At 47.7% G+C, this 25,991-nt stretch overlaps 6 protein-coding genes, 2 long non-coding RNA genes and 2 pseudogenes across 8 annotated transcripts; all 10 read left to right on the top strand.

Moving 5' to 3' along the window:
* The first annotated feature begins 6,726 nt into the window (after positions 1-6,726).
* On the top strand, positions 6,727-7,850 carry LOC127932268 (uncharacterized). The gene is made up of 3 exons (XR_008144681.1): positions 6,727-6,957; positions 7,334-7,375; positions 7,689-7,850. It is a non-coding gene; the product is annotated as an uncharacterized LOC127932268 (long non-coding RNA).
* A 52-nt stretch (positions 7,851-7,902) lies between these two features.
* On the top strand, positions 7,903-18,774 carry LOC127932265 (uncharacterized; annotated as a pseudogene).
* LOC127932263 (histone H2B) lies at positions 9,263-9,756 on the top strand. The gene has a single exon (XM_052527395.1). It carries the CDS (start codon positions 9,332-9,334, stop codon positions 9,704-9,706), a length of 375 nt encoding a protein of 124 aa, XP_052383355.1. The 5' UTR covers positions 9,263-9,331; the 3' UTR covers positions 9,707-9,756.
* On the top strand, positions 10,891-12,085 carry LOC127932257 (histone H1). The gene has a single exon (XM_052527387.1). It carries the CDS (start codon positions 10,998-11,000, stop codon positions 11,619-11,621), a length of 624 nt encoding a protein of 207 aa, XP_052383347.1. The 5' UTR covers positions 10,891-10,997; the 3' UTR covers positions 11,622-12,085.
* Positions 12,246-13,128, top strand: LOC127932262 (histone H2A). Its single transcript, XM_052527394.1, has one exon. The coding sequence runs from the start codon at positions 12,274-12,276 to the stop codon at positions 12,658-12,660; it is 387 nt and encodes a 128-aa protein (XP_052383354.1). The 5' UTR covers positions 12,246-12,273; the 3' UTR covers positions 12,661-13,128.
* On the top strand, positions 15,375-17,851 carry LOC127932266 (uncharacterized). Its single transcript, XR_008144679.1, has 3 exons — positions 15,375-16,958; positions 17,335-17,376; positions 17,690-17,851. It is a non-coding gene; the product is annotated as an uncharacterized LOC127932266 (long non-coding RNA).
* Positions 18,775-19,299: 525 nt separating the features above from the next.
* On the top strand, positions 19,300-19,754 carry LOC127932264 (histone H2B-like). Its single transcript, XM_052527397.1, has one exon. The coding sequence runs from the start codon at positions 19,333-19,335 to the stop codon at positions 19,702-19,704; it is 372 nt and encodes a 123-aa protein (XP_052383357.1). The 5' UTR covers positions 19,300-19,332; the 3' UTR covers positions 19,705-19,754.
* Positions 19,755-20,883: 1,129 nt separating this feature from the next.
* On the top strand, positions 20,884-21,813 carry LOC127932256 (histone H1). The gene has a single exon (XM_052527386.1). The coding sequence runs from the start codon at positions 20,990-20,992 to the stop codon at positions 21,611-21,613; it is 624 nt and encodes a 207-aa protein (XP_052383346.1). The 5' UTR covers positions 20,884-20,989; the 3' UTR covers positions 21,614-21,813.
* Positions 21,814-21,829: 16 nt separating this feature from the next.
* LOC127932261 (histone H2A) lies at positions 21,830-22,911 on the top strand. The gene has a single exon (XM_052527393.1). The coding sequence runs from the start codon at positions 22,262-22,264 to the stop codon at positions 22,646-22,648; it is 387 nt and encodes a 128-aa protein (XP_052383353.1). The 5' UTR covers positions 21,830-22,261; the 3' UTR covers positions 22,649-22,911.
* Positions 22,912-22,922: 11 nt separating this feature from the next.
* On the top strand, positions 22,923-25,920 carry LOC127932259 (histone H3-like; annotated as a pseudogene).
* The last annotated feature ends 71 nt before the right edge of the window (positions 25,921-25,991 follow it).

Here is a 25,991-nt window from a genome sequence, read left to right on the forward strand (position 1 = left end):
TGTTTTGTAACGGAAAATGAGAATGAGCGTTTCTCATTGGACAAGTCCAGGTAGTCCTTCCCTGTTTCAGTGCATTTTTTTAAATGTTTGGTGACTAATGAACACGACCCAGAAGTTGAAGGCCAACAGACATCACCAATAGCAATCGAAGGAGTAAAATACCTTCTGATTCAGAGTATGAGAAGCCTAATACAGGCAGACAGATTCACTTTCTTTGTCGTGTACAAGTTGCATTTGATTTATTGTATTATGGTGAAAATGCAAACCTTTGGATGAAACATGAAAAATTATTATTGATTACATTTTTTTATCAGTTTGGCTGTTTGGCTGAGAATCAAAACACTCTGGTCTCTATGTATATAGTACTGTATGTCAGTTTGGGACTGTACTATTTGTAATAGTAAATGCTTTCTGCTGTACAGTAAAGATTTAGGAACAATTTAAATGTGTGTCCAGCATGCTGAATGATTACTTGTGGGCTTATTTCCCATGATGCTACAGTCCTCATACATTAATTGCCTCTGCATCGTGACAGTGTGATGTTGTGTTTGAGAGTGGTGTTTGTCTCCTCACCTGCTGTGTCCACCTAGTAGACAACATGTGCAGTGTTATGAGAGAGGCGGCATATTTTTGGGGTGTTACTCGTGTAAATCTGTGTGTGTGTGTGTGTGTGTGTGTGTGTGTGTGTGTGTGTGTGTGTGTGTGTGTGTGTGTGTGTGTGTGTGTGTGTGTGTGTGGTGTGTGTGTGTGTGTGTGTGCTGTGGGTGTGTGTGTGTAAGAGACAAAGAAAGAGCGCGAGAGAATCAAAACACTCTGGTCTCTATGTATATAGTACGGTATGTCCGGTTATAAACTACACATGAAGAACTGAGAACACATGCATACGTTCACTATGTATCATAGCTATGATACCTCTCCTACAGTATTATAGCCACCTCTCGTCACCTCAGAAAACTAACCTGCTGGTTGGTTGACCATGCTGTCCAAATGTGCATTCATGGTACTGTATATAAAACAATTAAATGATCAGCCTGTGGAATGTAAGTAGTTATGTGCTGTGTGATTGAGTTGTTATTGCTATAGAACAGTCTCCATTTTACTAATTTACTGCATCTGTATAAATGCACTGTAAATGGACAACAGAAGACACATAAAACATAAAAACTAAAAAACTAAAACATAAAACTAAAATGTCAAAGACAAATCTTTTACTCAGACAGTCAAGTTAGTTTGTTGGTTTTGAAAATGTAATTGAAGCCATATAATTATGCAACATATCAGCTGTTAAAGACAAAAGCTACAGACAACAAAAATAGTAACAGAGAAATGAAATGTTCCTCTGTTCCTCTGCAATGTTAGCCACAATTTCCGTATGAGACTGGTTTCTGCTATCTGTGGTTTTCCTGTGAACAAGCTCCACATTAACTTCTCCATTCAATCAACCCTCTCTGACACAGTCACCATCTTCTGTGAAGTCAGACTAACAGTCTGTAGATGTCTGATAAATGGCGTTGTTCATCCCTGATATGGCTGGTCATCTGTTTTTAAGAATAATTTATTATTCTAATAAGAATAAATAAATTAATAAGATGATCAATGGAATAAGCCACAATTATTACAGAAATATATAAAGAGTTCCTGAAGTAAAATATTAAAAGAGGAGAGAGGATCCTGTAGCACTAACAGATGATGGAACTTGGAATGGAGGAATAACTCACCGAAAAGGAGGATATTCATTTATATTTCATCCTCCTTTTCGGTGAGTTATTCCTCCATTCCAAGTTCCATCATCTGTTAGTGCTACAGGATTCTCTCTCCTCTTTTAATATTTTGGTTAGGTCCGGATGTGACAAGGGGTGGTTTGTTGTGTTTTGTCAGTCAGCACTATTATTATAGCTTCATATTCGTTTTGTTGTTTTGTAAGTTTGTTTAAGTTTCTTTTCGTTTCATTAAAGAAGATGTATTCTCATCACGCTGCGCCTTGGTCTCATCGCTATAACGAACATGACAATGGCTTCTGGAGTGGGCGTGTTCCTGATGGGATTGACAGCTGCAGGAGGACCAGTGAGTACTTCTGATTCTGCATTTAAAAAATCATTTGCAAACATTTTCCTTTGTCATATTAATGTAATTGCCTTTGACATGGGTTAATCTTTCAACTCATTTTGGTCATATTGTGTAGGGTAGGCTATATTCAATCAAATAATATTGCCTGAATTGTTTTTCAGATAAACAATTCTCAGAGGTAAGAATTCCCCTTGTGAATATGATGACGATTGTATCAACCTTTAGTTCTGTATTGTCCATGATGGGATGTTCTTACCATAACCTTCTTGTATACTTTTATGTTGTACAGACCTACATCCAGACAGGATGATCACAGTCAATGTATGTTCCTAACAAAGTATCAAGCAATGCACATACTAACACAACTACACACATGCAGGTACAGACACAAATTGTCATTACATGTTCATTTTGTTTCTGTTGTAGATGATTTGATGATGGGAGCAGTGAGCAGTGCAGGCATGTTGGATTCAAGGGATGCTGGGATCTATTCCCTCATCACCTTTGTACCGTCCAAGTTATTGCCCTCAGGTGAGTTTGTAACAGAATGCCTTCAGTACCCGTCTTCCCGACCTGGGGTGAGAATTTGTTACCCTCAGCACAATAACACTTTGTCACTCAATGTCAACTGTACAAACAAAATAAGGTGTAAGTCAGAGCATCTTGAAAGCTTGAGAACAGAGCTGTACGTCTACAGGGTGGTTTGAGTCAGGAGGAGAAGTGTGAAGGTACATTAAGCACAGCAAAGTAACACACACATCCAAACTTACAGTACGTGTGAGGGCACACACACACAAACTCTAACTCGGAGTTGTACAGGCCCTGTTGAAGAAAACGGAAAGTCACCTGAAAACGACAATGTAAGTTCAGAATCACCCACTGTGTTTGGTGATCGACTCTCGGTTTCAGATTGATGTTTCATCTATTTAGAATACATTACATTTACAGTACTGTAGAATCAAAGGACTGAAGTTAAACTGTCTGTTCCCTTTCTCAAGTCTGAAACGTACCACGTATACAGCTCAATCCCCAACAGACCAGTTGTCAGGACCCGGTTACGAACCCGGGTCTCCGGAGTGAGAAACAGTCACTTAACCAACTGAGCCACGAATAGTCGGCAGAACCCAGAAGATGAGGCAGACACAACAGTACTTGAGACGGTGTATTTAATTAAGTAAAAAGTGAAGTTCTTCAAGAAAACATGTAACTCCACAACCTCAAAAGGAATCCTACAAGAACAAAGGTAATCCTCCAAGACAAAAAAGGTAAAGCACAAAAAGCCTCAAAAGATACTCAAAAAACAAACAAACAAACAAGAACAAAAAAACAGAATTCCACAAGCGAGTCCACCGGGATCAACAAGAGTTCTCAGAGTACTAGGGCTGGGTGCTAACATACAAACACAGAGCAAAGAACAGAGGGAAAACAAAGGGTTTAAATACAATCAGGGGAAACGAGGCACAGGTGCAAATAATAATGGGGATCAAGGGAAAACAAAAGGTCAAAAGGCACAATGGGGGCATCTAGTGACCAAAAACCGGAACAACCCTGGCCAAATCCTGACACCAGTAACCTCAGCCCTGCAGGCAGTGTTGTACAGTCTTCTGCAGACACACTGACACTACACCTCTGGCTTTCTGTAGCTGAATCTTACAGAAACACTCTTGATATGTGATTAGATGTATGCCTAGAGTAGAAAGGGGAAAATACACTAGCAGTAATAAGTGATAGTAATGATATAGGGCAAACAACTGACTTTGAAAGTCCCATGTTGCAGTGCCACTGATGAGAGGGGAAAAGTTTACCGTGGAGCACGGAGGCCATCTTGTGGTTAAACGCGGTTACTGTCAGCGTGTCAGCACGTCATAGTGGCTCCCTATTGGTATTTGATCTTCAGGCCAGCGTTTCCCAAACTCGGTCCTCGGCTCCCCAAGTGGGGCAAGTTGTATTTTTCGATTCCAATTGCTCTTGGAATGTAACATGCTAGAGTCTGTCTATTCCATTGTGAAAATGGCCATTCAATCATTTCTGGGCCATGTGACATTCCTGGATGGCAAAAAAAAATCCATGTTTTGATCCGATCATTACAACGTTAGCTGTGCGCACCCCATAATTCATGCGACTGACTAAGCTATTGAAAGTAAAATGATATATCTCTGTCCAGCGCAAGTGAAAGGTGGTCGAAAAAAAGTGGTACCAACGTTTTGGTTGAAGGTACAGGCAATGTTGTAGGCCACCAAATTAGACGTGATATTATTAAGTCGCCCTTCTGTGCTTGTTTGTGTGAGTGCATAGGTAAGTTGTTTCGATATGGTGGAATACATGGAGAGATGAAAGGAATCTATTTAGTGGGATGAAATCAGTGTGCGATTGAATATTCCAATGCCATACCCATTGTTAGTCCTTTAGACTAGATCCGAGATCCCTTAAGAGAAAAGGTATCAGGACAGCAGGAATCAATCGATGTAATAATCATCAAGGGCTTGCAAAAGAGCTGTTACGAAACAGGACACAAGCAGCCGGGATGATTGCCCTATTAGTAGTTGACCAGTTACAAAATAGCAATCACCAATGCAGGCAGGTACGTGTTGATTGCTGCATTGGCTTCGTAAATAGGCTTCATAAGGAACTAAATGGCTCAGCACATGACACCTTCACTGTGCAGAATATTTGATAGTACTGACTCCCGTTGAGTAGAGTCGTGTGTCTTTGGCGTGATTTGAAGTCGACTTCTGATGTGGGATTTAGCTCATTTTTAAAAGAATATTTGCTGAGGATTCTAAATGATAAGACAAAGTAAAGGCCCTAAATACAGGCTGCCAGTTAAATGCAGCAATGACACGGCTGAAGTGTGTCATTGCCGGACCAAAGAGCGGGAATTGTCTGCCGTTGCATCTTCAGTCATGAGACAGGTAATAGCGGAGCTCCGTGGTGCTGAAAAAGACAGCGCCCCTGGCCATTTGGCAACGCCTATTTCCCGTTGGAGGGATACTTGACATGCTATAGGCACAGTTCAGTACACCCCTCAATCCAACAGACCCCCTCCTATAATTGGTCCCAGAATCATCCACTTGATTCCCGACCATCAACCGATTCTCGGGGTGCATTGGTGTAAAATGTGGTCGTCGAGATAAAGTTCTATAGGCTACATGGGGTAATGGCATCCAGAGCTTACAGATAAAGAGTGCAGTAGGCTAGAGAGAAAAGTAGCATTCCGTTTTTCATAAAGTAGGTCAATGTAACTTACCCTCTTTTGATACTTGAGAAACATACATTCACATGATGTCCAAATCTGCAAGAGACAAACCAGCAGAACATCAGCAGGTGAACAAAAGGGTTAAGTGAATATGATTTAAGAGCAGTCAAATGAAGTAATAGTGACATTTGACCACGTACTTGTTGTGACAATTGCATCAGGTTTGAGGGAGAAATGCTCTGTGTGGCCATTGTGAGTGGCACTTCTGATCCAGCAGGTGGTGGGTGTTAAGATCCCTTCCTATGTGGCTTGAATGATGAGCCAGTGTTGGAAAAATGACTTGTGGTACAGCGGGTGGCGGTGAAATGTCTCCCTATCTATATGACTTGACCTACTCCTTTGACATTGTTCACTTGATTGGAGATGATTCCGGTCTTCTTCATGTCCTCTTCATGAGCACTTCTGCATGTCTTCCTTCCTGTCTTGCCATGTGGGTTCCACGGAGGTGTGTTTTTGTTAGATACCACTGGGCACATTCCTAACGTGGAGGTCGTTTGCATAGCTCATGTTAGTCTACGGACGGTCTGACATTGCTCGTCCATATTTTGATGTATTCCAATTCCATTTGGGTGTATTGTGTGGAATGTTGGAAATGGTTCGATCTTACTTGTTAGACTTGACTGTGCTGTTGGAGCTCGTTAACACAAGCATTTCTGCTAAACAGGGTGTATACCCCTAACACAAGCATTTCTGCTAAACAGGTGTATGTATATCTCTCTAGTCACCCCCAAACCCAATTCTTTCTTTGGCCGCATCTCCTTCCAGGTCTCTGCTGCCAATGACTGGAAGGAAGTCCAAAAATCTCTGAAACTGGAAACACTTATCTCCCTCACTAGCTTTAAGCACCAACTGTCAGAGCATCTTACAGATTACTGCACCTGTACATAGCCCACCTATAGTTTAGGCCAAACAACTACCTCTTTCCCTACTGTATTTAATGAATTTATTTTGCTCCTATGCACCCCATTATTTTTATTTCTACTTTGCACATTTCTTCCATTGCAAATGTACAATTCCAGTGTTTGACTTGCTATATTGTATTTACTTTGCCACCATGGCCTTTTTTTGCCTTTACCTCCCCTATCTCACCTCATTTGCTCACATCGTATATAGAGTTGTTTATACTGTATTATTGACTGTATGTTTGTTTTACTCCATGTGTAAGTCTGTGTCGTAGTATGTGTCGAACTGCTTTGCTTTATCTTGGCCAGGTCGCAATTGTAAATGAGAAGTTGTTCTCAACTTGCCTACCTGGTTAATTAAATAAAGGTGAGAAGATTAAAAAAAGGGAAAAAAATGTGGCTATTTGATTAGGACTTTTCTTCTATGTGTCGCAACTCCATTTCCACTTTATGTCCCCGTTAGGGAGGTGTAATTTATGCTGCAGGCTAATTTACAAAATTGTGGTCCAAGTTCAACTCCTAGCCTATAGGGTGTGGTAACAGGCCCTCTGTTATTTGTTGTTGTACTCTGCATGTGAAGTACTCTGCATGTGAAGTATCTGCACTGTAGCCTATAGAAGAAGTAAGCCCTTGTTAATAGGGGAACGCAAGCAGTTGAAGGGAACAAGTGACAGAGTCTAACCTGCTGTTGAACACAAACTCCCAGTCCTATGATGTTGCTCTGTGAAGAAGGTTAGCTTTTCAGCATTCAATTCCTGGCAGCCTTCTTCTCCCTGGTTGATTTGTGAATGTGACTGGTTAGAGAATGTTTGGCTTGGGTATCCAAGGTGTTTGAGATTGTTGAGGACCAGTGTTCCGAGGGGCTGACTGTGACATCATAAAGCGGAATGTAGTTAGCATGCTGTTTGAGGGATTCCTATTCAGTCCGTTGCGGCCTTCCAGGCAGTGCAGTTGTGCTTCAAGTGTGCTCTCTCTCTGTGTGATGACTTGTTGTGCCTACACGGAGTAGAGCTACGAACGGACGTGACATTTGGGTTAAGCCTAAGCCTTTTCGTAACCTTAACCTATTTCTTCTAACTTGCTATTCTTTGTGCTTTGATGACACTAGCTGCATCCCAGCAAGTTGAAGGCCGGCAGCCACTAAGTAGAGGTAAGAGACAATTATGGCAACAATAAGTTGTAAGATGAAACCTAGTCACATCTGAGATGTGAATCAACTGCACTGATTGATCAATCGCCAGTATGTGCCCTTGGGCCTCATTTGTCCCCTTTGAAATGACCTGTTGAGATCATTCGATGCAACATCTGAGGCTATCTGGCCTCATACCACTATTTCCATAATATAAGGCTATGTTATTGGTTTTTGAAAAAAGTACCATACAATATTTGCACATGCCTATCACCTCTGTACGCATAGGAAAACGATCCCTTTATTGTGTGTGTGTGTTGGGTGGGTGTCTGAGGAATGTTTTACAGCGTTTCAGCTTGCAGAGGTATCACCACCCTTCCCATGGCCACCTGGATCCTGTCTAGGGAAGAAAACGAAGAATGATGTTATTACATGGCCTTCAAGAGCTACATGACTGCTGAGGTGACATATCGGACCCCTTAGGATTTGTGGCATTCCTTGTGTATTTGTTTCGTATGTTCTCCTTTGTACTTTTGTACTTGTGACACTATTAGAGTTTTTTTACGCCTATCTCTATTAGGTGTGACTGGCAACTGCAGTGGGTTGAATCCTACTAGTTCAGTGTTTCCCAACTCCAGGCAGGGGTAGAGTAGCCATTTGTGTTGTAGCCCTGGAGAGGCACAGCTGATTGAAAGAGTTGAATGAGGTGCAACAACAACAACAACAACAACAACAACAACAACAACAACAACAACAGCAATCAATGTGAAGAGTGGGACACAGATTAGTAGTGGATCCCCCAGTTGTCACAGTTGGGCCTTGTGTTCAACATAGCTCAGTATTTGAGTGTGTTTCCCGCACATGTAAGTAGCTTTCATTTCTTCTTCCTCCATAGTTCCCTAGAACTAACGCCCTCCCCTTTGCAGCAGAGGCCAGGCAAAAGCGCGCGCTTTCTGTGCCACTGGCTTCAATCAGGTCCACCAAACGCAGATAATAAGAGCACCAAGCAGGAAAAATTACGTCATTAATTCACTTGAACTCAGCTAGCGAACACACAATGTCTGGAAGAGGTAAAGGCGGCAAGGGACTCGGAAAAGGAGGCGCCAAGCGTCACCGTAAGGTTCTCCGCGATAACATCCAGGGAATCACCAAGCCCGCCATTCGCCGTCTGGCTCGCCGTGGCGGCGTGAAGCGTATCTCCGGGCTGATCTACGAGGAGACCCGCGGTGTCCTGAAGGTGTTCCTTGAGAACGTGATCCGTGACGCCGTCACCTACACCGAGCACGCCAAGAGGAAGACCGTTACGGCCATGGACGTGGTCTACGCTCTGAAACGCCAGGGACGCACCCTGTACGGTTTCGGCGGTTAAACGCACTCTTCTCGGAACGTCAACATCCCGACTGGAACCCAAAGGCTCTTTTAAGAGCCACCCACATCCGCTTCAAAAGGGCCAAATCCATTGTCGTATTAAACCATGAGCCACTCTCAGTGGACGGGGAAGAAGTGTTTATGACAGGAGGCTATGTTCAGTACAGTCGTATTAAACCATGAGCCACTCTGAGTGGACGGGGAAGAAGTGTTCATGACAGGAGGCTATGTTCAGCGCAGGCTTTGCGTACAGTCGTATTACGAGACACCCGAAATAAAGGCACCACGGCTGGTAAATCCCCACCAAGTCCAAAAAGGGGGGCTTTATTTCTGGCCATTGCATGGGTATTTTTTTTTAAACACACCATTCCCCACCAGTGACAGAGCATAGGCTATGGAATAAGGGGGACAGGTCTTTGTTAGGGAAGCAAGCCTCTGAGTGGAAGGCTCTTATGCGCGCTCAGCTCCACCGGGCAAATGGCAGGGGCGCCTATGAGAAAGCAGGGGTGTGTCCACGGGCCGGCGAATTAGCTTAGCTTCGTCTTCATAAGAGGGAAAGGGCTCTCCGCCCCCTCATTCGTTTGTGAGAAGCAACGAGACATCAGCGTCATGCCCGAGCCAGCAAAGTCCGCGCCCAAGAAGGGCTCCAAGAAAGCCGTCACCAAGACCGCAGGGAAAGGCGGCAAGAAGCGCCGAAAGTCTAGGAAGGAGAGCTACGCCATTTACGTGTACAAAGTCCTGAAGCAGGTCCACCCCGATACCGGCATCTCCTCCAAGGCCATGGGAATCATGAACTCGTTCGTGAACGACATCTTCGAGCGCATCGCCGGAGAGTCGTCTCGCCTGGCCCACTACAACAAGCGTTCCACCATCACCTCCAGGGAGATCCAGACCGCAGTGCGCCTGCTGCTCCCCGGAGAGCTGGCCAAGCACGCAGTGTCCGAGGGCACCAAGGCCGTGACCAAGTACACCAGCTCCAAGTAAACAGCGCATTTGGAGTGCTGTAGTAACCCAAAGGCTCTTTTAAGAGCCACCCACCCTGTCAGTGAAAAAAGCTAATCCATTGTGTGTGTGTGTGTGTGGAGGACATGTTAGAGTGTTGTGTCCAATTTTGGGGGGGGGGGATAAATAATGCTGACATGAACAGGGTAGGAATATGTGCATGCCAGTAGAACACAGTGAGTGGGATTCCACTCGTGCTCCAATGACTGGAGCCTGTATCACTTTAGGCCGAAGCAGGGACCCTCTGCACACATGAACAACAGTCACCTATTGAAACTTGCCGTTCCACCTGTACAAGAGGGAGGAGGAGGAGAAGCGCCTCCACATCGCTCTCTCTAGGCCTATATCAGGGCGAACAAGCACATGGGGCGCCAGCCTCCATAGCGCCGGCCGCACAGCCAGACACCAAGACCCACAGACACAAAGACCGGCACGAGTCACACTGCGGAGTCCAGAGACAAGGTGAGCTCAACTACTTTGGCCCTCACCTCATCTGGATGAGAGAGAGAGAGAGAGACTACCTAGCACAAGAAAAAACACACTGTGCACAAAGAGCAGGCTCCAAATCCCACTAAAGGACTCATAAAACATCACACACACACACACACAGTGCAAGTAAGCATGTCGTTGGACAGTGTATTATTTCCTGTGCCTCCTGGACACATGACGAATACAACGTGAAACTAGTCTCAGCCAGGCCTCACAAGTGCATGTGTTTTAAGGTCCCCAAAAGAGCTCTCCTTTAAAACACCAAGGTGCACATCAGGGGACGCCAAACCATTTGACTCCCTTGCCAGACATCTCGGCTCACTCCACAATCAATGGTGCTCGCAATCGGATGCACTTTTAGGCCATTTAGGAGACAAATAGCACAGGAAAAGCAGTGCGCACCGCTCCACCCGACAGTCGAACGGTGAGGTTTTGAGCGAGTCGCAGCAAAATGCACGGGGCTTCTGCAGCCCACATGACTTTATTCTGAACGGACACAAGTCTGCTCGCTGGGCCGTTCGCTTTTGGGCCAAAAACACGGCTCCGTCGGTGACTTTTGGCCCGATATTGGCGACCAGAAAACACAAGTGAAAGAGCATTTGGCCAGCCCGGAGAAGCCGAGCTGGGTGGCTTGAGTCTACATGGTTCTCATGTCGCGTTTAAGGCCAGCCCCTGCACGGTGTGGAGCTTCAATAGCGCAGAGCAGCGTCTACAGCAAAGTACTCCTCCTCACAGACTACCGTAGTGTTGTAAGTGTGTGTGTTTACCGGACCGAACGACAGACATGGCAGAAGTCGCACCAGCACCCGCCGCCGCCGCGCCGGCCAAGGCACCCAAGAAGAAGGCAGCAGCCAAGCCCAAGAAAGCGGGACCCAGCGTAGGCGAGCTCATCGTCAAGGCGGTGTCCGCCTCCAAGGAGAGGAGCGGCGTGTCCCTGGCCGCGCTCAAGAAGTCTCTGGCGGCAGGCGGCTACGACGTGGAGAAGAACAACTCCCGTGTCAAGATCGCCGTCAAGAGCCTCGTCACCAAGGGCACCCTGGTCCAGACCAAGGGCACCGGTGCCTCTGGCTCCTTCAAGCTCAACAAGAAGGCCGTCGAGGCAAAGAAGCCCGCCAAGAAAGCCGCAGCCCCCAAAGCTAAGAAGGTGGCCGCCAAGAAGCCCGCCGCTGCCAAGAAGCCCAAGAAGGTAGCAGCCAAGAAGGCCGTGGCCGCAAAGAAGTCCCCCAAGAAGGCCAAGAAGCCCGCTACACCCAAAAAGGCCGCCAAGAGCCCAAAGAAGGTGAAGAAGCCCGCCGCAGCGGCCAAGAAAGCGGCCAAGAGCCCCAAGAAGGCTACCAAGGCAGCGAAGCCCAAAGCCGCCAAGCCCAAGGCAGCCAAGGCCAAGAAGGCAGCCCCCAAGAAGAAGTAAACCTATTACAAACAGTGTTCTTTCTACTCGACACATGTTGTTACCACAAAAGGCTCTTTTAAGAGCCACCCACCTCTTTCCATAAAAGTGCATGTCATTCCATGTATGTCCTACCTACCTACCTACCCGTGGTGCAAAAGAAATGAAATGAATGACTTTTACGCACCACATTTTCGAGTGGCTAAATGGCTTTACATTTGTCACTCAAGAGTGCAGCACCCTCACCTGTCAACATTGTTGTGATATGTGTTAGAATTCACATGTCACATTGATCGTGATAATAATAAGAATACATACTATAGTGGGTTGGACAGCAGCCATTTGTATTATGAGCCACTCTCGATTTGATTGATACATGTTTCAGTGATTTGAGTTGTCACTTTGGCGCTCCCGCCAACGAGAAAAAGTAACAAAAGTCGGAGGGAAACAGAGTGGCCTAGCCCTTGTCACTCTGCTGCCTGCCTGCCTGCATGCCTGCGGGCGGGTGGGTGGGGGCGGGCTTAGGACTGTCTGTCCCTCCCTCACTCCAATTGGATAAGGCCACACCGGTCCGGTGGCCAATCGATGCCTTTTGTGGCGAGGTATAAGTAAGGCTCTCGAGGTCGCCAGCGGCTCCCATTCAGACTTTCTGTGACATACTGAAGCTACCAATATGAGCGGAAGAGGCAAAACCGGAGGCAAGGCCAGGGCGAAGGCAAAGACACGTTCATCCCGTGCCGGGCTCCAGTTCCCCGTGGGCCGTGTGCACAGGCTGCTGCGCAAAGGCAACTACGCCGAGCGTGTGGGCGCTGGCGCACCAGTCTACCTGGCCGCAGTGCTCGAGTACCTGACTGCTGAGATCCTGGAGTTGGCCGGAAACGCTGCCCGTGACAACAAGAAGACTCGTATCATCCCCCGTCACCTGCAGCTGGCAGTCCGTAACGACGAGGAGCTGAACAAACTGCTTGGCGGCGTGACCATCGCTCAGGGTGGTGTTCTGCCCAACATCCAGGCAGTGCTGCTCCCCAAGAAGACTGAGAAGGCCGTCAAAGCCAAGTAAAATCGCTGGTGCGGCTGCAACTTGACTACTCAACCCCCAAAGGCTCTTTTAAGAGCCAACCACCTAGCTCAGCAAAGCGCAAAGTGTCCTTTCTATGGCTGGCCAACTATTTGGCGTGTTTGTTAGATACATATACACGGCACAGTATCAAGTGCCCACATGAGGCCTAAATGAAGAATAACAACTACTAGGCTAAAATGAGAGCATTATTGCGCGTAAAGTGTAACGTTGCTCGCGGCCCTAACAAAAGACCCAAGCGCGCCTCGGCGAGGGGGGGGGGGTTGCGTTTTGGGGTGGCACGGAGAGGCCGAGCGTCCCGTCCAATGGGTGGCGGAGGAGGCCTCCGCAACGGGCCAATCAGGGCGGTGCGGAGATGGTGACCAATCAGCAGACGCCGCTGCCGGCTTTATAAACTTCACATAGGCATTTGGAGGCTATACTCCGACTGTGAAAGAAGGAAGCTAGCTAGCGCCATGGCCAGAACCAAGCAAACCGCTCGCAAATCCACCGGTGGCAAAGCACCCAGGAAGCAGCTCGCCACCAAGGCTGCACGCAAGAGCGCCCGGCCACCGGCGGCGTGAAGAAGCCTCACCGTTACAGGCCCGGCACCGTGGCTCTAGAGCATCCGTCGTTACCAGAAGTCCACTGAGCTGCTGATCCGCAAACTGCCTTTCCAGCGCCTGGTGCGAGAAATTGCCCAGGACTTTAAGACCGACCTGCGCTTCCAGAGTTCCGCAGTGATGGCCCTGCAGGAGGCAAGCGAGGCTTACCTGGTCGGCCTGTTCGAGGACACCAACCTGTGCGCCATCCACGCCAAGAGGGTGACCATCATGCCCAAGGACATCCAGCTGGCCCGTCGTATTCGTGGAGAGCGCGCATAAACGATGACCTGATCTCCAAAATCCCCCAAAGGCTCTTTTAAGAGCCACCTCCATATTTCAGTCAAAAAGGCACATTTGTTCCATTTGTACACGCCCCTTTCCCACCGTGTTCCCTGCTCTCGAGTCCCTACAGACCGTGGTTCGATTCCAGGCTGTATCACCACCGGCCGTGATTGTAAATAAGAGTTGGTTCTTAACTGACTTGAGTCGTTTCAGTAACGCTCTCTATATGTGATTAGATGTATGCCTAGAGTAGAAGAGGGGAAAATACACTAGCAGTAATAAGTGATAGTAATGATATAGGGCAAACAACTGACTTTGAAAGTCCCATGTTGCAGTGCCACTGATGAGAGGGGAAAAGTTTACCGTGGAGCACGGAGGCCATCTTGTGGTTAAACGCGGTTACTGTCAGCGTGTCAGCACGTCATAGTGGCTCCCTATTGGTATTTGATCTTCAGGCCAGCGTTTCCCAAACTCGGTCCTCGGCTCCCCAAGTGGGGCAAGTTGTATTTTTCGATTCCAATTGCTCTTGGAATGTAACATGCTAGAGTCTGTCTATTCCATTGTGAAAATGGCCATTCAATCATTTCTGGGCCATGTGACATTCCTGGATGGCAAAAAAAAATCCATGTTTTGATCCGATCATTACAACGTTAGCTGTGCGCACCCCATAATTCATGCGACTGACTAAGCTATTGAAAGTAAAATGATATATCTCTGTCCAGCGCAAGTGAAAGGTGGTCGAAAAAAAGTGGTACCAACGTTTTGGTTGAAGGTACAGGCAATGTTGTAGGCCACCAAATTAGACGTGATATTATTAAGTCGCCCTTCTGTGCTTGTTTGTGTGAGTGCATAGGTAAGTTGTTTCGATATGGTGGAATACATGGAGAGATGAAAGGAATCTATTTAGTGGGATGAAATCAGTGTGCGATTGAATATTCCAATGCCATACCCATTGTTAGTCCTTTAGACTAGATCCGAGATCCCTTAAGAGAAAAGGTATCAGGACAGCAGGAATCAATCGATGTAATAATCATCAAGGGCTTGCAAAAGAGCTGTTACGAAACAGGACACAAGCAGCCGGGATGATTGCCCTATTAGTAGTTGACCAGTTACAAAATAGCAATCACCAATGCAGGCAGGTACGTGTTGATTGCTGCATTGGCTTCGTAAATAGGCTTCATAAGGAACTAAATGGCTCAGCACATGACACCTTCACTGTGCAGAATATTTGATAGTACTGACTCCCGTTGAGTAGAGTCGTGTGTCTTTGGCGTGATTTGAAGTCGACTTCTGATGTGGGATTTAGCTCATTTTTAAAAGAATATTTGCTGAGGATTCGAAATGATAAGACAAAGTAAATGCCCTAAATACAGGCTGCCAGTTAAATGCAGCAATGACACGGCTAAAGTGTGTCATTGCCGGACCAAAGAGCGGGAATTGTCTGCCGTTGCATCTTCAGTCATGAGACAGGTAATAGCGGAGCTCCGTGGTGCTGAAAAAGACAGCGCCCCTGGCCATTTGGCAACGCCTATTTCCCGTTGGAGGGATACTTGACATGCTATAGGCACAGTTCAGTACACCCCTCATCCAACAGAGCCCCTCCTATAATTGGTCCCAGAATCATCCACTTGATTCCCGACCATCAACCGATTCTCGGGGTGCATTGGTGTAAAATGTGGTCGTCGAGATAAAGTTCTATAGGCTACATGGGGTAATGGCATCCAGAGCTTACAGATAAAGAGTGCAGTAGGCTAGAGAGAAAAGTAGCATTCCGTTTTTCATAAAGTAGGTCAATGTAACTTACCCTCTTTTGATACTTGAGAAAAACATACATTCACATGATGTCCAAATCTGCAAGAGACAAACCAGCAGAACATCAGCAGGTGAACAAAAGGGTTAAGTGAATATGATTTAAGAGCAGTCAAATGAAGTAATAGTGACATTTGACCACGTACTTGTTGTGACAATTGCATCAGGTTTGAGGGAGAAATGCTCTGTGTGGCCATTGTGAGTGGCACTTCTGATCCAGCAGGTGGTGGGTGTTAAGATCCCTTCCTATGTGGCTTGAATGATGAGCCAGTGTTGGAAAAATGACTTGTGGTACAGCGGGTGGCGGTGAAATGTCTCCCTATCTATATGACTTGACCTACTCCTTTGACATTGTTCACTTGATTGGAGATGATTCCGGTCTTCTTCATGTCCTCTTCATGAGCACTTCTGCATGTCTTCCTTCCTGTCTTGCCATGTGGGTTCCACGGAGGTGTGTGTTTTTGTTAGATACCACTGGGCACATTCCTAACGTGGAGGTCGTTTGCATAGCTCATGTTAGTCTACGGACGGTCTGACATTGCTCGTCCATATTTTGATGTATTCCAATTCCATTTGGGTGTATTGTGTGGAATGTTGGAACATGGTTCGATCTTACTTGTTAGACTTGACTGTGCTGTTGGAGCTCGTTAACACAAGCATTTCTGCTAAACAGGTGTATGTATATCTCTCTAGTCACCCCCAAACCCAATTCTTTCTTTGGCCGCATCTCCTTCCAGGTCTCTGCTGCCAATGACTGGAAGGAAGTCCAAAAATCTCTGAAACTGGAAACACTTATCTCCCTCACTAGCTTTAAGCACCAACTGTCAGAGCATCTTACAGATTACTGCACCTGTACATAGCCCACCTATAGTTTAGGCCAAACAACTAGCTCTTTCCCTACTGTATTTAATGAATTTATTTTGCTCCTATGCACCCCATTATTTTTATTTCTACTTTGCACATTTCTTCCATTGCAAATGTACAATTCCAGTGTTTGACTTGCTATATTGTATTTACTTTGCCACCATGGCCTTTTTTTGCCTTTACCTCCCCTATCTCACCTCATTTGCTCACATCGTATATAGAGTTGTTTATACTGTATTATTGACTGTATGTTTGTTTTACTCCATGTGTAAGTCTGTGTCGTAGTATGTGTCGAACTGCTTTGCTTTATCTTGGCCAGGTCGCAATTGTAAATGAGAAGTTGTTCTCAACTTGCCTACCTGGTTAATTAAATAAAGGTGAGAAGATTAAAAAAAGGGAAAAAAATGTGGCTATTTGATTAGGACTTTTCTTCTATGTGTCGCAACTCCATTTCCACTTTATGTCCCCGTTAGGGAGGTGTAATTTATGCTGCAGGCTAATTACAAAATTGTGGTCCAAGTTCAACTCCTAGCCTATAGGGTGTGGTAACAGGCCCTCTGTTATTTGTTGTTGTACTCTGCATGTGAAGTACTCTGCATGTGAAGTATCTGCACTGTAGCCTATAGAAGAAGTAAGCCCTTGTTAATAGGGGAACGCAAGCAGTTGAAGGGAACAAGTGACAGAGTCTAACCTGCTGTTGAACACAAACTCCCAGTCCTATGATGTTGCTCTGTGAAGAAGGTTAGCTTTTCAGCATTCAATTCCTGGCAGCCTTCTTCTCCCTGGTTGATTTGTGAATGTGACTGGTTAGAGAATGTTTGGCTTGGGTATCCAAGGTGTTTGAGATTGTTGAGGACCAGTGTTCCGAGGGGCTGACTGTGACATCATAAAGCGGAATGTAGTTAGCATGCTGTTTGAGTGATTCCTATTCAGTCCGTTGCGGCCTTCCAGGCAGTGCAGTTGTGCTTCAAGTGTGCTCTCTCTCTGTGTGATGACTTGTTGTGCCTACACGGAGTAGAGCTACGAACGGACGTGACATTTGGGTTAAGCCTAAGCCTTTTCGTAACCTTAACCTATTTCTTCTAACTTGCTATTCTTTGTGCTTTGATGACACTAGCTGCATCCCAGCAAGTTGAAGGCCGGCAGCCACTAAGTAGAGGTAAGAGACAATTATGGCAACAATAAGTTGTAAGATGAAACCTAGTCACATCTGAGATGTGAATCAACTGCACTGATTGATCAATCGCCAGTATGTGCCCTTGGGCCTCATTTGTCCCCTTTGAAATGACCTGTTGAGATCATTCGATGCAACATCTGAGGCTATCTGGCCTCATACCACTATTTCCATAATATAAGGCTATGTTATTGGTTTTTGAAAAAAGTACCATACAATATTTGCACATGCCTATCACCTCTGTACGCATAGGAAAACGATCCCTTTATTGTGTGTGTGTGTTGGGTGGGTGTCTGAGGAATGTTTTACAGCGTTTCAGCTTGCAGAGGTATCACCACCCTTCCCATGGCCACCTGGATCCTGTCTAGGGAAGAAAACGAAGAATGATGTTATTACATGGCCTTCAAGAGCTACATGACTGCTGAGGTGACATATCGGACCCCTTAGGATTTGTGGCATTCCTTGTGTATTTGTTTGTATTTGTCGTTTCTCCTTTGTACTTGTGACACTATTAGAGTTTTTTTACGCCTATCTCTATTAGGTGTGACTGGCAACTGCAGTGGGTTGAATCCTACTAGTTCAGTGTTTCCCAACTCCAGGCAGGGGTAGAGTAGCCATTTGTGTTGTAGCCCTGGAGAGGCACAGCTGATTGAAAGAGTTGAATGAGGTGCAACAACAACAACAACAACAACAACAACAACAACAACAACAGCAATCAATGTGAAGAGTGGGACACAGATTAGTAGTGGATCCCCCAGTTGTCACAGTTGGGCCTTGTGTTCAACATAGCTCAGTATTTGAGTGTGTTTCCCGCACATGTAAGTAGCTTTCATTTCTTCTTCCTCCATAGTTCCCTAGAACTAACGCCCTCCCCTTTGCAGCAGAGGCCAGGCAAAAGCGCGCTTTCTGTGCCACTGGCTTCAATCAGGTCCACCAAACGCAGATAATAAGAGCACCAAGCAGGAAAAATTACGTCATTAATTCACTTGAACTCAGCTAGCGAACACACAATGTCTGGAAGAGGTAAAGGCGGCAAGGGACTCGGAAAAGGAGGCGCCAAGCGTCACCGTAAGGTTCTCCGCGATAACATCCAGGGAATCACCAAGCCCGCCATTCGCCGTCTGGCTCGCCGTGGCGGCGTGAAGCGTATCTCCGGGCTGATCTACGAGGAGACCCGCGGTGTCCTGAAGGTGTTCCTTGAGAACGTGATCCGTGACGCCGTCACCTACACCGAGCACGCCAAGAGGAAGACCGTTACGGCCATGGACGTGGTCTACGCTCTGAAACGCCAGGGACGCACCCTGTACGGTTTCGGCGGTTAAACGCACTCTTCTCGGAACGTCAACATCCCGACTTGAACCCAAAGGCTCTTTTAAGAGCCACCCACATCCGCTTCAAAAGGGCCAAATCCATTGTCGTATTAAACCATGAGCCACTCAGTGGACGGGGAAGAAGTGTTTATGACAGGAGGCTATGTTCAGTACAGTCGTATTAAACCATGAGCCACTCTGAGTGGACGGGGAAGAAGTGTTCATGACAGGAGGCTATGTTCAGCGCAGGCTTTGCGTAGGCTATGTTCAGCAGGCTTTGCGTATTACGAGACACCCGAAATAAAGGCACCACGGCTGGTAAATCCCCACCAAGTCCAAAAAGGGGGCTTTATTTCTGGCCATTGCATGGGTATTTTTTTTAAACACACCATTCCCCACCAGTGACAGAGCATAGGCTATGGAATAAGGGGGACAGGTCTTTGTTAGGGAAGCAAGCCTCTGAGTGGAAGGCTCTTATGCGCGCTCAGCTCCACCGGGCAAATGGCAGGGGCGCCTATGAGAAAGCAGGGGTGTGTCCACGGCCGGCGAATTAGCTTAGCTTCGTCTTCATAAGAGGGAAAGGGCTCTCCGCCCCTCATTCGTTTGTGAGAAGCAACGAGACATCAGCGTCATGCCCGAGCCAGCAAAGTCCGCGCCCAAGAAGGGCTCCAAGAAAGCCGTCACCAAGACCGCAGGGAAAGGCGGCAAGAAGCGCCGAAAGTCTAGGAAGGAGAGCTACGCCATTTACGTGTACAAAGTCCTGAAGCAGGTCCACCCCGATACCGGCATCTCCTCCAAGGCCATGGGAATCATGAACTCGTTCGTGAACGACATCGAGCGCATCGCCGGAGAGTCGTCTCGCCTGGCCCACTACAACAAGCGTTCCACCATCACCTCCAGGGAGATCCAGACCGCAGTGCGCCTGCTGCTCCCCGGAGAGCTGGCCAAGCACGCAGTGTCCGAGGGCACCAAGGCCGTGACCAAGTACACCAGCTCCAAGTAAACAGCGCATTTGGAGTGCTGTAGTAACCCAAAGGCTCTTTTAAGAGCCACCCACCCTGTCAGTGAAAAAAGCTAATCCATTGTGTGTGTGTGTGGAGGACATGTTAGAGTGTTGTGTCCAATTTTGGGGGGGGGGATAAATAATGCTGACATGAACAGGGTAGGAATATGTGCATGCCAGTAGAACACAGTGAGTGGGATTCCACTCGTGCTCCAATGACTGGAGCCTGTATCACTTTAGGCCGAAGCAGGGACCCTCTGCACACATGAACAACAGTCACCTATTGAAACTTGCCGTTCCACCTGTACAAGAGGGAGGAGGAGGAGAAGCGCCTCCACATCGCTCTCTCTAGGCCTATATCAGGGCGAACAAGCACATGGGGCGCCAGCCTCCATAGCGCCGGCCGCACAGCCAGACACCAAGACCCACAGACACAAAGACCGGCACGAGTCACACTGCGGAGTCCAGAGACAAGGTGAGCTCAACTACTTTGGCCCTCACCTCATCTGGATGAGAGAGAGAGAGAGACTACCTAGCACAAGAAAAAACACACTGTGCACAAAGAGCAGGCTCCAAATCCCACTAAAGGACTCATAAAACATCACACACACACACACAGCAGTGCAAGTAAGCATGTCGTTGGACAGTGTATTATTTCCTGTGCCTCCTGGACACATGACGAATACAACGTGAAACTAGTCTCAGCCAGGCCTCACAAGTGCATGTGTTTTAAGGTCCCCAAAAGAGCTCTCCTTTAAAACACCAAGGTGCACATCAGGGGACGCCAAACCATTTGACTCCCTTGCCAGACATCTCGGCTCACTCCACAATCAATGGTGCTCGCAATCGGATGCACTTTTAGGCCATTTAGGAGACAAATAGCACAGGAAAAGCAGTGCGCACCGCTCCACCCGACAGTCGAACGGTGAGGTTTTGAGCGAGTCGCAGCAAAATGCACGGGGCTTCTGCAGCCCACATGACTTTATTCTGAACGGACACAAGTCTGCTCGCTGGGCCGTTCGCTTTTGGGCCAAAAACACGGCTCCGTCGGTGACTTTTGGCCCGATATTGGCGACCAGAAAACACAAGTGAAAGAGCATTTGGCCAGCCCGGAGAAGCCGAGCTGGGTGGCTTGAGTCTACATGGTTCTCATGTCGCGTTTAAGGCCAGCCCCTGCACGGTGTGGAGCTTCAATAGCGCAGAGCAGCGTCTACAGCAAAGTACTCCTCCTCACAGACTACCGTAGTGTTGTAAGTGTGTGTGTTTACCGGACCGAACGACAGACATGGCAGAAGTCGCACCAGCACCCGCCGCCGCCGCGCCGGCCAAGGCACCCAAGAAGAAGGCAGCAGCCAAGCCCAAGAAAGCGGGACCCAGCGTAGGCGAGCTCATCGTCAAGGCGGTGTCCGCCTCCAAGGAGAGGAGCGGCGTGTCCCTGGCCGCGCTCAAGAAGTCTCTGGCGGCAGGCGGCTACGACGTGGAGAAGAACAACTCCCGTGTCAAGATCGCCGTCAAGAGCCTCGTCACCAAGGGCACCCTGGTCCAGACCAAGGGCACCGGTGCCTCTGGCTCCTTCAAGCTCAACAAGAAGGCCGTCGAGGCAAAGAAGCCCGCCAAGAAAGCCGCAGCCCCCAAAGCTAAGAAGGTGGCCGCCAAGAAGCCCGCCGCTGCCAAGAAGCCCAAGAAGGTAGCAGCCAAGAAGGCCGTGGCCGCAAAGAAGTCCCCCAAGAAGGCCAAGAAGCCCGCTACACCCAAAAAGGCCGCCAAGAGCCCAAAGAAGGTGAAGAAGCCCGCCGCAGCGGCCAAGAAAGCGGCCAAGAGCCCCAAGAAGGCTACCAAGGCAGCGAAGCCCAAAGCCGCCAAGCCCAAGGCAGCCAAGGCCAAGAAGGCAGCCCCCAAGAAGAAGTAAACCTATTACAAACAGTGTTCTTTCTACTCGACACATGTTGTTACCACAAAAGGCTCTTTTAAGAGCCACCCACCTCTTTCCATAAAAGTGCATGTCATTCCATGTATGTCCTGCCTACCTACCTACCCGTGGTGCAAAAGAAATGAAATGAATGACTTTTACGCACCACATTTTCAAGTGGCTAAATGGCTTTACATTTGTCACTCAAGAGCAGCACCCTCACCTGTCAACATTGTTGTGATATGTGTTAGAATTCACATGTCACATTGATCGTGATAATAATAAGAATACATACTATAGTGGGTTGGACAGCAGCCATTTGTATTATGAGCCACTCTCGATTTGATTGATACATGTTTCAGTGATTTGAGTTGTCACTTTGGCGCTCCCGCCAACGAGAAAAAGTAACAAAAGTCGGAGGGAAACAGAGTGGCCTAGCCCTTGTCACTCTGCTGCCTGCCTGCCTGCGGGCGGGCGGGTGGGTGGGGGCGGGCTTAGGACTGTCTGTCTGTCCCTCCCTCACTCCAATTGGATAAGGCCACACCGGTCCGGTGGCCAATCGATGCCTTTTGTGGCGAGGTATAAGTAAGGCTCTCGAGGTCGCCAGCGGCTCATTCAGACTTTCTGTGACATACTGAAGCTACCAATATGAGCGGAAGAGGCAAAACCGGAGGCAAGGCCAGGGCGAAGGCAAAGACACGTTCATCCCGTGCCGGGCTCCAGTTCCCCGTGGGCCGTGTGCACAGGCTGCTGCGCAAAGGCAACTACGCCGAGCGTGTGGGCGCTGGCGCACCAGTCTACCTGGCCGCAGTGCTCGAGTACCTGACTGCTGAGATCCTGGAGTTGGCCGGAAACGCTGCCCGTGACAACAAGAAGACTCGTATCATCCCCCGTCACCTGCAGCTGGCAGTCCGTAACGACGAGGAGCTGAACAAACTGCTTGGCGGCGTGACCATCGCTCAGGGTGGTGTTCTGCCCAACATCCAGGCAGTGCTGCTCCCCAAGAAGACTGAGAAGGCCGTCAAAGCCAAGTAAAATCGCTGGTGCGGCTGCAACTTGACTACTCAACCCCCAAAGGCTCTTTTAAGAGCCAACCACCTAGCTCAGCAAAAGCGCAAAGTGTCCTTTCTATGGCTGGCCAACTATTTGGCGTGTTTGTTAGATACATATACACGGCACAGTATCAAGTGCCCACATGAGGCCTAAATGAAGAATAACAACTACTAGGCTAAAATGAGAGCATTATTGCGCGTAAAGTGTAACGTTGCTCGCGCCCTAACAAAAGACCCAAGCGCGCCTCGGCGGGGGGTTGCGTTTTGGGGTGGCACGGAGAGGCCGAGCGTCCCGTCCAATGGGTGGCGGAGGAGGCCTCCGCAACGGGCCAATCAGGGCGGTGCGGAGATGGTGACCAATCAGCAGACGCCGCTGCCGGCTTTATAAACTTCACATAGGCATTTGGAGGCTATACTCCGACTGTGAAAGAAGGAAGCTAGCTAGCGCCATGGCCAGAACCAAGCAAACCGCTCGCAAATCCACCGGTGGCAAAGCACCCAGGAAGCAGCTCGCCACCAAGGCTGCACGCAAGAGCGCCCCGGCCACCGGCGGCGTGAAGAAGCCTCACCGTTACAGGCCCGGCACCGTGGCTCTTAGAGAGATCCGTCGTTACCAGAAGTCCACTGAGCTGCTGATCCGCAAACTGCCTTCCAGCGCCTGGTGCGAGAAATTGCCCAGGACTTTAAGACCGACCTGCGCTTCCAGAGTTCCGCAGTGATGGCCCTGCAGGAGGCAAGCGAGGCTTACCTGGTCGGCCTGTTCGAGGACACCAACCTGTGCGCCATCCACGCCAAGAGGGTGACCATCATGCCCAAGGACATCCAGCTGGCCCGTCGTATTCGTGGAGAGCGCGCATAAACGATGACCTGATCTCCAAAATCCCCCAAAGGCTCTTTTAAGAGCCACCTCCATATTTCAGTCAAAAAGGCACATTTGTTCCATTTGTACACGCCCCTTTCCCACCGTGTTCCCTGCTCTCGAGTCCCTACAGACCGTGGTTCGATTCCAGGCTGTATCACCACCGGCCGTGATTGTAAATAAGAGTTGGTTCTTAACTGACTTGAGTCGTTTCAGTAACGCTCTCTATATGTGATTAGATGTATGCCTAGAGTAGAAGAGGGGAAAATACACTAGCAGTAATAAGTGATAGTAATGATATAGGGCAAACAACTGACTTTGAAAGTCCCATGTTGCAGTGCCACTGATGAGAGGGGAAAAGTTTACCGTGGAGCACGGAGGCCATCTTGTGGTTAAACGCGGTTACTGTCAGCGTGTCAGCACGTCATAGTGGCTCCCTATTGGTATTTGATCTTCAGGCCAGCGTTTCCCAAACTCGGTCCTCGGCTCCCCAAGTGGGGCAAGTTGTATTTTTCGATTCCAATTGCTCTTGGAATGTAACATGCTAGAGTCTGTCTATTCCATTGTGAAAATGGCCATTCAATCATTTCTGGGCCATGTGACATTCCTGGATGGCAAAAAAAAATCCATGTTTTGATCCGATCATTACAACGTTAGCTGTGCGCACCCCATAATTCATGCGACTGACTAAGCTATTGAAAGTAAAATGATATATCTCTGTCCAGCGCAAGTGAAAGGTGGTCGAAAAAAAGTGGTACCAACGTTTTGGTTGAAGGTACAGGCAATGTTGTAGGCCACCAAATTAGACGTGATATTATTAAGTCGCCCTTCTGTGCTTGTTTGTGTGAGTGCATAGGTAAGTTGTTTCGATATGGTGGAATACATGGAGAGATGAAAGGAATCTATTTAGTGGGATGAAATCAGTGTGCGATTGAATATTCCAATGCCATACCCATTGTTAGTCCTTTAGACTAGATCCGAGATCCCTTAAGAGAAAAGGTATCAGGACAGCAGGAATCAATCGATGTAATAATCATCAAGGGCTTGCAAAAGAGCTGTTACGAAACAGGACACAAGCAGCCGGGATGATTGCCCTATTAGTAGTTGACCAGTTACAAAATAGCAATCACCAATGCAGGCAGGTACGTGTTGATTGCTGCATTGGCTTCGTAAATAGGCTTCATAAGGAACTAAATGGCTCAGCACATGACACCTTCACTGTGCAGAATATTTGATAGTACTGACTCCCGTTGAGTAGAGTCGTGTGTCTTTGGCGTGATTTGAAGTCGACTTCTGATGTGGGATTTAGCTCATTTTTAAAAGAATATTTGCTGAGGATTCGAAATGATAAGACAAAGTAAATGCCCTAAATACAGGCTGCCAGTTAAATGCAGCAATGACACGGCTAAAGTGTGTCATTGCCGGACCAAAGAGCGGGAATTGTCTGCCGTTGCATCTTCAGTCATGAGACAGGTAATAGCGGAGCTCCGTGGTGCTGAAAAAGACAGCGCCCCTGGCCATTTGGCAACGCCTATTTCCCGTTGGAGGGATACTTGACATGCTATAGGCACAGTTCAGTACACCCCTCATCCAACAGAGCCCCTCCTATAATTGGTCCCAGAATCATCCACTTGATTCCCGACCATCAACCGATTCTCGGGGTGCATTGGTGTAAAATGTGGTCGTCGAGATAAAGTTCTATAGGCTACATGGGGTAATGGCATCCAGAGCTTACAGATAAAGAGTGCAGTAGGCTAGAGAGAAAAGTAGCATTCCGTTTTTCATAAAGTAGGTCAATGTAACTTACCCTCTTTTGATACTTGAGAAACATACATTCACATGATGTCCAAATCTGCAAGAGACAAACCAGCAGAACATCAGCAGGTGAACAAAAGGGTTAAGTGAATATGATTTAAGAGCAGTCAAATGAAGTAATAGTGACATTTGACCACGTACTTGTTGTGACAATTGCATCAGGTTTGAGGGAGAAATGCTCTGTGTGGCCATTGTGAGTGGCACTTCTGATCCAGCAGGTGGTGGGTGTTAAGATCCCTTCCTATGTGGCTTGAATGATGAGCCAGTGTTGGAAAAATGACTTGTGGTACAGCGGGTGGCGGTGAAATGTCTCCCTATCTATATGACTTGACCTACTCCTTTGACATTGTTCACTTGATTGGAGATGATTCCGGTCTTCTTCATGTCCTCTTCATGAGCACTTCTGCATGTCTTCCTTCCTGTCTTGCCATGTGGGTTCCACGGAGGTGTGTGTTTTTGTTAGATACCACTGGGCACATTCCTAACGTGGAGGTCGTTTGCATAGCTCATGTTAGTCTACGGACGGTCTGACATTGCTCGTCCATATTTTGATGTATTCCAATTCCATTTGGGTGTATTGTGTGGAATGTTGGAACATGGTTCGATCTTACTTGTTAGACTTGACTGTGCTGTTGGAGCTCGTTAACACAAG

Source organism: Oncorhynchus keta, chromosome 10 (genome assembly GCF_023373465.1).
Source record: "Oncorhynchus keta strain PuntledgeMale-10-30-2019 chromosome 10, Oket_V2, whole genome shotgun sequence".
Taxonomy (NCBI): Eukaryota; Metazoa; Chordata; class Actinopteri; order Salmoniformes; family Salmonidae; genus Oncorhynchus; species Oncorhynchus keta.